The sequence below is a fragment of the Styela clava genome, chromosome 7, assembly GCF_964204865.1.
Source record: "Styela clava chromosome 7, kaStyClav1.hap1.2, whole genome shotgun sequence".
Classification (NCBI taxonomy): Eukaryota; Metazoa; Chordata; class Ascidiacea; order Stolidobranchia; family Styelidae; genus Styela; species Styela clava.
The window spans coordinates 10,245,991-10,256,660 of record NC_135256.1 but is presented as its reverse complement, the minus strand read 5'-3'; the positions used below and the strand labels follow the sequence as shown (position 1 = coordinate 10,256,660).

General features: G+C 32.9%; 1 protein-coding gene across 1 annotated transcript; it reads left to right on the top strand.

Moving 5' to 3' along the window:
* Positions 1–418: 418 nt before the first annotated feature.
* Positions 419–8,449, top strand: LOC120328140 (solute carrier family 49 member A3-like). The gene is made up of 9 exons (XM_039394551.2): positions 419–784; positions 2,092–2,303; positions 3,399–3,562; positions 4,195–4,277; positions 5,308–5,562; positions 6,416–6,568; positions 6,813–6,967; positions 7,242–7,417; positions 7,870–8,449. Exons 1-9 carry the CDS (start codon positions 626–628, stop codon positions 8,121–8,123), a joined length of 1,611 nt encoding a protein of 536 aa, XP_039250485.2. The 5' UTR covers positions 419–625; the 3' UTR covers positions 8,124–8,449.
* The last annotated feature ends 2,221 nt before the right edge of the window (positions 8,450–10,670 follow it).

Here is a 10,670-nt window from a genome sequence, read left to right as displayed (position 1 = left end):
CTACTTCAATCCGAACAACCAACCGTAACCGTGTTGATTTTTACTTATAGGTCTAAATTTTTGCATTTTACGTTTGAGGTAATTATTGAGGTAGTTATTTTTTAACCGAGTTTTAAGTGATATTTAGTACTTTGCCATTCTTTACTTTTAAAGTTAATTATTATTGTTTTCATTTTGTTGAACATTTTGTTTTAAACGCCCTTTGGATTGAACACATTTATTGCTGAAGATTTATGTACTATATATTGAAATGCAGACATGAACTTTATTATAGATGGAATTGAACAAACCACTATCTCTCGCACTAACCATTACTCACACGGTGTCAGTGAAATAGATTTTAATCGTCAGCAAACGGCGTGTAACTTTTAGTGCCACTTCCGTCTTTTTACTTTGTGTAAACAACACCTTAATTTTGAGACTCATCCTATTAAAGTATTTTCTGACAGTACGTTATTTGTGTAGTAGCACGTAAAACAATTTACTTCACGTACGAGAACGGTATGTTCATCGTCATTCAGCTTATACACATCAACAGCTGCTCAAGCGGAAATTTAGGCATACGCACAAGATTAGACAGGACGGGAGTTACGATACGAGTTCTCTGAGCCGATTCTTATGAACAATGGGAAAGAATCAAGTTGGAAATAACGATACGAACAATAACTCCAATAATAGCACAAAATCTATGGAAGACAGCGACCCTAATCCACGGTTTCGAGTTTATAAAAAACGATGGTTCGTAATGATCAACTTATCACTGCTGAATTTCTCGATTGCAACGGTAAGAAGTATTTCATCTTCGTTTTGAGCTGATTTATGTTAACACCATACCGACTTATAGGAAATATGATTATTCGAATGCGATACAATTTGATGAGAGATGTATTTTGCATGATATTGACGTTGTGAGCTTTCGATGAAATAATTATTGAAGATTTAATATAGCGAGGGTTGTTAGTTGCGCGAAATAAAATTAAAATAACTGTAATTACTATTTTTAAAGAGTTGTATAATGTAGAGGCATTGATCTGATAAAACCATAGAATTGTTGAGTGAGTGCGTGTTCAATTAGGTGGGCAAACATTACAAATTAAAGTAAAAACAACTCGTGACAAGCTCGGTGTTTATTATACAATCTTATGAGGACGTTAGATCTAGTTGGAAATGGTACCTGACGCGACCATCTAAGATTTGGGGTTTGATAATAAATGTAATGAATTTTTGTGAGTTAAAAGGAGTTTATCAACATTTTTCATGCGCTTGGTTTTGGTTTAATTACAATTGTCACTATCAGGTTCTTGCGAAGGTTAGGACATTTTTATAATAACGATAAATTTTTGTGATTGCATAAGCATGAGACATATTCAAAAATCATTCACGTTTACTTGATTTTTTATAGAAGGAGGACGAAACGCAAATCATACCTGGCTTATGTTCATTCATGATTTGGCGACGCCTCCTAACAGAAGATTTTGTTATTAGTTTCGTTGTTATGAATATTTGATATTTTTGCAAGATCAATACTTTGCGACAAAGCCTCTACGCGAGGCAATAATGAATACTGAAAATAGCAACATCGAACAAAATCCGGACGACTACTTTGACAACATCAATATTTTACTTCAAATGCCAACTTATTTGAAAATTATCTCCCCTGGGAATTCATATAATACAAACCAAATAAAATGTTATTTTTGGACACTAAATACATATGGATCGTTTTGTTATTATTTGTTGTTGTTAGAATTCTTTTTCATGTTCTTATTCATGATATTGATGTTACGAAAAAATCGCTTTTCTCATAAAGTACTGGACCAATTGCTTTAAAATTTTCAGTGGTTGAAAGATTGTATTTTTCGCTAGAAAGCTATCATTTTTATTCGTCACTTTTATTCAAGCTTATTGTGGGCTGTGCAATTCGTTTTTTCTTGGTTCGTCATCAAAATTCACGATCGTTGCGTTCTGGTGGTCAAAAAGACAAAGGTATCATACCGTGCTGGTTATGTGAAATATTAGATACCCGTAACCGTAATACTTCGTTTCGATTTTCGTGTCCATATATTTGAGCATCGCTCTCTTGTTATTCAGATATGGCTCGGATTCAGTCCAGTTGCTTACAAAGCTTCAGTATACTACAACACAAGCGTATCCACAATTAATTGGTTGTCTATGAGCACACTTGTTGTTTCAATTATATTTGGATTCGTATGGTCATATGTCATGAATCGAATTGGATTGCGAGCTTGTATGTTGACAAGCGCTTGGATGGCGTTCGTAGGCGCTGGATTACGAATATGCAGGTAAGAATGCAATATATCTGTTATTTTTAATAAATATTTGGTAAAATTTTAATTCGCAATTCCGAAATTTCATTCATTCTTGGTTAGGAAATAAACACCTTTAATGAAAACCGAATAGACAGAAAACATTGGTGAGGTGTCTCGTTGAACGAGAGAGAAAAATTCAAAAATAAAGAATAAGACAGAAAATATATAACGCCTGAATATTAATTTGAACAATATGTTGTAGATTGATTATTTGTTACAATACACTCATACATTAAAACAATCGTGATTTTTGGGCGTAAGACAATTCAAATCAGGCCGCGCATTGAAAGCTGAAAGTGGAAGATCTACTGCGACCATTGACTGCAAAAATGTTGTGGCAGCAATGTTAGCAGATTACTGTTGGGTCGGGACTTTAACAAAAGTCAATAATGCCAAGTAAACTACAATGTGGTGAGGAAGTGAAATGAACACAAAATCATTCTTCCATCAATATAAAATCAGGCCAAATGAATCAGAACAATAAACCATAAATTTGTAAAAAAAAAAAATTCCCGTAATGACCGGTTGCTGACGACCTCGAAGCAAAAATAAACCAGACGTCTAATAAAATAATTTGAATCAAAATAACATTAAGTTGAAGTACATAATCATTCATTTGCGGTGTTTGCCATATACTAGTGTCAAATGACCTTACAAAGTTCAGGGTTTACATACTATTTACAGTAAAAAGTTTTTTCTTATGTTTTTAACAGTTTTAGCATAAAATATCGTGGTTCTGTTGAATATTCAATATTTCCCTTTATTTATTTATCCTATCCATAAGCCAATAAATCGATTAAATTTTATTGATTATTAGGCATTGCTTATAAACTATGTAAAGAAACTCATTTGCCCTCATTTGGACGTACGTTGCTCGTTTACGAAAATTTGGATAGAAGACGTTTGGTAGATATATGAAGGCGTATGAATAAACTAAATTTGGGGATAGCGTTATATAGTACATAGACACGTTTTTCTATATACTTCATAATCACAATATACAATAGCAAGTAATAAAATATATTATCAGCCTTCCAATCTTCATAAAATGTTATATTTTATGTACAGCACAATTGAAACAATTCCAGATGAAGTTCGACTTGCGTTATTATTTATTGGTCAAGTAATTTCTGGAATTGTTCAACCTCTCGCCATATATTCGGCACCAAAATTGGCAGCAATATGGTTTCCGTCAAATCAACGATCGATTGCGACAACTGCGTCAGGGATGGGTAAGAAACACAAATATTTCGTTGGACACGAAATAGATATATATTTTGTGAGCTTTATGGAATTCGCTTTTCACTTTCACAAATTGAAAAATACGCACTATGCTATGATTTCGTGATCGCAAGTCAGCGATCTGGTGGTCCAACTCCCGGTACTGTAAAAGATTTGACGCTACTTTGTTTCGGTTTTTGTGTCTGTATATTTGAGCATCGCTGTCTTGTTTTATATCACTTACAATGTGGAAGGTATACACCCAAAAAATTTTTTTTTCAAACGTCACAGTATATTTGCCAACATATTTTACAAAATATAAAACTTGTCGTTGTGTTAGAGTTGTCTCAGCTTTTCAAATGTTCGGTGTGGTAAAACGTCGACCGAGCAATCGAATATTAATTGAATTTCTGAACTTCCTATCATACATCAAAATAATTGAAAATATGATATTGAGCGACAACGTCAAATATCGTCATACTCATATATTGAATACACCAACAATTGACTAGAATGCAATTGTCACAATCTCTGGTATTAAAAAATGCACACCAATTATTTTATGTAACGCCCAAGACAAGCTTACTTAATGTAGACAGATAAGGTTATCTATCACCTTATTGTTGTCATGTTTCATTTTCAGCAAATCCTGTCGGAGTTGTACTGACCGGAATCGTTTCACCGTTGTTTGTTGATCAAGATGGATTTATACACATGCGATACATGGTTAGTGTTTATATATATGTAAATACTGGAAATTTGTTATACCGTGGATTCGTGATCTGGTGATTTTTTTAAAAGCACGACTTGCGGGGATTAGAGAAGACACAATTTTAGACGGTTTTGAAGATTTTAGACGACATCAATTCATTTAACGTGCTAATTAGCGTAGTGTTTTAATTTCTAAGATAAAATCACAAAATCTCGCCCAGATGATAGAACATAACTTTACCAAAGCTACTATTGTACAAAGTATCAACATTTCCGTACAAACAAAGTATCAAATTTTATTTTTTATTTTCTGGGTGTAATCTTTAAAATTAGTCCGACAAAAAACTGCGTGATCGTTTTTAATGAGGATTTTAAACAAATTTGAAAGATGAAATAACCAATTTTTGACCATTTAATATCAAAAACCATAGATGATATCCTGATATTATCTGATTATCCTGATAAATAGTATAAATTGAGAACAAAAATGAAATTTATAACGCCATTCCCTCTTTTCCATCTCGATCGAGAACTCCATCCAAGTTTGATTCTCATGTTTGATATCTCAAACCACAAACCATAAAGTTTATACAAAATACAAAGGCAAATTATGTTTCGGGAACATTTGATTCAAATTGCAAATATCAAAATATATGAATTGGACCACTAAAAATGATTATATAAAAAAAAAATTAAACTTTTATTAGGAATGCACACTTATATAGTATTAGTATATTATTGAAGCATTTCAAAATTCAATTCGAACAAATAATACAACTTAATTCGAATATTATAAAAAAAAAATCAACGTAACCAAATAAATGTAAAATGTATATCTCAGGGTAAAATAAATTTATTAATTCGCGACTGTGTCATATCTACCAAATACAGTATCTACATGGAGTAAAGGAAAATATTTGTGATTCGAATTATATTTTATGATTACAACCTATAGATGGGCGGGGTGGTGTGCGGAGAATTTGATTTTTCCCTCATTATTTTATTCTCAAATATGCCAACTAACTTGAGAAACATCTTTTGACAGCTTATAGCATATTCCTGTATGCCCTTACTTTGTGTCGTGATGACCACAATAATTATGACGTCAGATGGGCCTCCAAGTCCACCTTCTTATGGAGGAACGGTGACAACGTCGGAAAACTTTTTTGCCGGTGTAAAAGAAATTCTCCAAAACAGAGCATACGTTATTCTGATGATCGGTGTTGGATCAGCCATCGGACTTTATTCTTCATTTGCAACACTCGTGGAACAAGTGCTATGCCCGTGGGGGTATACAGACGTAAGTAGACCGGTACACTATAATATGATATGCTTAAAGTTACAGGCATTTTATAGTACATCAACACAACTACTTTTTTTCGTAAATACATTTCCGATTCATTACACAAATACATTTACAGAATACGTTATTTGAAGGCTTTAGGTTAATATTGACTATAAAAGTGCACCCTTCATGGACCACCTATATAATATGATAAACAAGATGCCTATTATGATGATATGAAATTCGAATATAAAAGCATATATATATTAAATTCGCTGAATTCTTTGAACAATTACCATTAAGTTAATAGACGTTATTGATGTTATCGCATTAATTTTGACTTGGGGTTATAGACAAATGTGATGAATCTAATCCAATTATGAATGAGAAATATCACGAAATTTGATTGTCGTGAAATTATTTCGGATATTTTGTGCTGAAAAGTAATTTTTAACTAAAAATATTTACTTTTTATGTCATGTTCACACAGTTTTAAATTTGCTGATTTGGAAATAGTAATCCAATTATAAGTATTTGGTTAAACCAGTAAATCAAACACGTATTTAAAAGTTTTATTTTTGGGCCATAAGGTTTGAATGTAGGGTCAGGACTGAAACCGATTAGAATTTTGACACCTAACAAATTTTTTACTCCAATGTAACGATTTTTTAACTTTTTGTAATATATGAGACTTTCTTATCCATTGCTGTTTATATCCAAAATGTATTATTAAATTTAATATTTTTAAATAACTTTAGCACTTCATGGACGAATAAGAAAACACGTTCTATTTTCCTACATTGTACAACGACAGCATTGGGTGAATCATTTAATTTTTTTCAACTAATCATTGCAATTTTATATTCAGACGATAGCTGGTGTATGTGGGAGTGTTATGACTTTAGCAGGACTCGTTGGTGCTATTATAATGAGCTTAATTGTGGACAGAACTAAGCGTTTCTCTGAATCTTTAAAGTTTATGTTTATATCAGCAGCAGTTGCAACCATCGTATTTACTGTGGTAAGTGCAGAAAACTGAAAAATTTTATTTTGTTTATAGTAAAGCAACCAAACGAGACGAGAAGCAAACAGTACACATTTTTGAATGATTATCACATTACGATTGTAATTCACCCTTAGGCTTATTGCAAGTCAGGTAGGCTTAACAGCGCCCTCTAACGGATCATTTTATAAACAGTGGTCTACTGAACTGTTTATTTATCAGTACTGTTTATTTTATGTTAATGATTCTATTTTGCATTTAGACGCATAAAATGTACATGGGATATTTGATCGTACTTGAGATGGGAATGTTAGGATTTCTATCTTTCGGAATATCCCCAATAGGAATGGAAACTGCAGCAGAATGTACATTTCCTGTCGGTGTTTCGATTGGAATAGCTATGCTACAAATATCGGGGTGAGCAAGCTACACTTTTTATGTATATCATGTTTGCTAGATTCTTTGGCTCCAAGGAAAACTAATCAAAGTTTTTTTCAATAAAAACCAAAGCTTTCCAATTTCATTTCATTGGGTAGGATTGTGCTATGTTAGGCCATGCTCTGTTCAAACAGGCATAGTAATCACCCAGTCCTAAGAAGACGTTAGTACAGTCTATAGACGCGGATGTATTGGTCCAATGACTTGGTAATTAAAGACTAATCCAGCACATGCAAAATTAATTTTTATGTAGGCAGACACTGTCTATATTGTTGATTCTACTTCTACAATCTCTTGGGCGACCTATGACACCGGAAGAACTAATACATCATGGATCAAAATGTCACTCATCTTCATTTACATATTTTAATTCGTCCGGAACTGCATTACCGAAAGTTTTTCCTGAAGTCATCACATATGATTTAACAGGTGGGACCAATAGGCCTTAGCTTAGTCAAGTACTATAATTTTTCTAGAATAGTTGAAAATGTTGGCTCAGTTGAATCCCTTGTCTGTCAACTAACAAACTATCTGAAAACGTCTATTGTTTCAAAACAAATTCGAGTTTATTTGTTAAACCAAATAGGAATACTCAATTTAGATTCCAAAAATGTTCTCACTGTAAAAGCATATATATCAAAAGAATTACACCAACGAAATGCTTTTATTTCCTAGTAGGCCTACAGTAATGTCAAATTGCACGAACAAGTTTTGATGAGATCATTATGGCGAAAAAAAGCTTATTCAGCATGCTAAAAAGTATTGATAATGTGTTTGAGAACTTTGAAACATACATTTCAGTATTTTGCAGAATTAAAAACGAAATTCTCATTTTGTTGATTACTCTTCACAATTTGTAATCAACCAATATCTGTTTACAGTTTCCACTTACGTTATGTCCGGCATCATGACATTTGTTGCACTTTCTTTTCTGATATTTTTTCATCCGACTTACAAGCGTATGGACGCGGAAAAAGAAGCCACAAGAATCCAGACCGCAATAAACGAGGAGACTTTAGATATTGAATCACCAAGACATCAAAACGATACATTACGGACGTTTTGTATGGACGAATCTGGTGAATTTGATAACGAGAAGTCAACAAACTGTGAAATTAAAGTGCGTGAAGAATAATTGCAAAAGGAATGACGCTTTGGCATTACCGTGAATAACTTGCTTTAAACTTGTAGTTGTTTAAGACTATGTATTGTATCGTCTGCAGTATACTATAAATATTATTATGAAGTTATTCGTCACCCCTACTTTTAGGTATTCTTGAAAGGCAAATAACCTTCCAAAAATAACTTTTCTATATTTTATGTCTTTACGATTGTGCAATAATTTAAAGTAACTTTTAGATCATGGTATTTTTTGAACTTTTGTCGAATGGTGCCTAACTTTATGTGTATTTTGTACCAACCTGTAGAAAATACATTTTTGTGACACTACTGTCGAGATTTATTTTTGATGCGGTATACGGTAAACCATCGAATTGTGCGAGATTCATAATTTCGGTAAGAAAATACACTAACCCAATCCTTAACCCGACAGAAACCAAAAATATAAGCTCAAACCATCGGAGAAAAAAATGGTTCAGAATGTCAGGCAGAAAATTGGCGAAACAGCATCTGCAGTAGCGTTTTTATTTGCCCACGAACGGAAAGGGATTGTATGTTTGCATGTAAATACATAGCATTAACAACTTGACATTCTTCCAAAAGCTGAATAAGCTTGTCGGTCATACCTTTGAGATTTAGTTGAACCTTGGACCATGTCCTGTTTCATTTGTTAATAATGTGGAATGTCGAATAATGTCAGTTCATATGAACAAAACATATATGAAACTGTTATATCAATTTTTGGTCATGGTTTAAATAAAATCATTAAAGTGTAGGCTGTACTTGACATTCGAGTTAAAAACTTGAATCGACAAAATTACTCTTCCGCAGCTTGCCTTCTATTTGTAAAGTCAACGTATACAGGAAATAAATATCTGGGGATACAATAGCGACAACCGTCGCTAAATCGTTTACTTTAGAGATCAAATAAGAGAACGAGTATACTTAACTTATGATCGACTAGCCTATATTTTGTAAAAAAGAGAAACTGTCAAATTCCTATAAATGTCTTCGATTTATTGTTATTCTGGTAAGGAACACAAAATTCTGATTGATCTTTGTTGAAATATTTCAAACAAGAGGCTGCATTCCATTCTTCAACTTTTATTCATGGAATGAATGGTCATAGAACGCGGCAGTGACGTAGTCGTCTAAGCAATTTTAAAAATTCTATGATAGATTTATGATTGTAGCCTGAACAAAATTTTTACTCTTTCCGCTGTAATTGGAAGTTTTTGCTCAATTTTAAAACAACTTTCACAATCCATTGCGCCATTAAACTTTTATCAAATCAAAAGTAAGTGAAAATTAAATTTCAAACCGAAATTAGTTTTTGTAATTTATTCCGCTAGTGAAGCAATTTGTAGCTGAAGTGATAAAGTCGTATATATTACATCTATTAGTATGTAGACATTCATATAGACTTTTTGTACTACTTCGAATGTCAGCATCAGCTAACCCTTTCCATAGTCTTCTAGCGAATTTTAATACCTTTAAAAAAAAAAAACTAATACGAATGGTGCATAATGATAGTGATTAGGCCTTATTTTTATGAGCAAACTGAAAATTGTGAAGGTCTCTACTTTCGACACCTATATTGTAAGATCGTATTAGTTTTGAGTCTTGTTTACAGGTACATCAGTAAAGAATAAGGAAAAACATAGCCTGGTGTTTAAGATATAAATAGTAGTTTTGTATTTTTAAACTATTTGATGTTTGTGTAACTGATCTTTCTAGCGTACATATGCACTGCCGCAAAAAAAAATGAATTTCACAAGACTAACTGCCGTAACATTGATTTTTTCATTTGGTGAGTTGATGAATGCATTGATTATGTACATAACATTGGATTTTCTAGTGTCATATATCGGCGCTGTTTTGGTCGGATTCTTGTTTGATGTTTCTAGCGTATATTCAATCATATTTCAGTTATGTTTATCACAATTCTGGTAATTTCGCGGCGCACCTAGCCACTCTTCACGGCGCTCTAGTGCGCCGCGGCGCACCTTTTGGGAACCGCTGGCCTAGTCTATTGAAGCTATTTTGGGTCGTTTCATATCACTGCTGATAAACTAGAATTCTCATGAAAAGAAAATGACACTGGAGGAAAATAAAAACCTCGCCAGAAAGTTTGCTTAGTTCAGTGAAGGTCATTTCATTGTTGATTGGATATGGCTACCTGAATAAATACAGGAATTCGATGCACGGCAAACATGTATGAGGCATTATTATCGGTACGCGTTGTCCCGAAAGTTTCAAAGGGAAAAATAATAATATTAATAAAAATATTAAAAGTAATAATACAATCGACCTTTGTTCCATCCTGCTCAGTGGTTATACAATAAAATCGTTGTTTGGGGTCTAAAAATTATATTTCGGTTACTAACTTAAGGTATTTTTATAGCTATTTCAACATCAAATTTGTACCATCAGCCTGTAACTTTCTGGACCCGAACCACATTGAGAATGAATCACTTGCGTTCGAGATCTGAATTAACTATTAAAAATATCCAATTGATGCAAATTATATTTTCAATTTAGTTTTTCCGAGGATTGGCTGTAT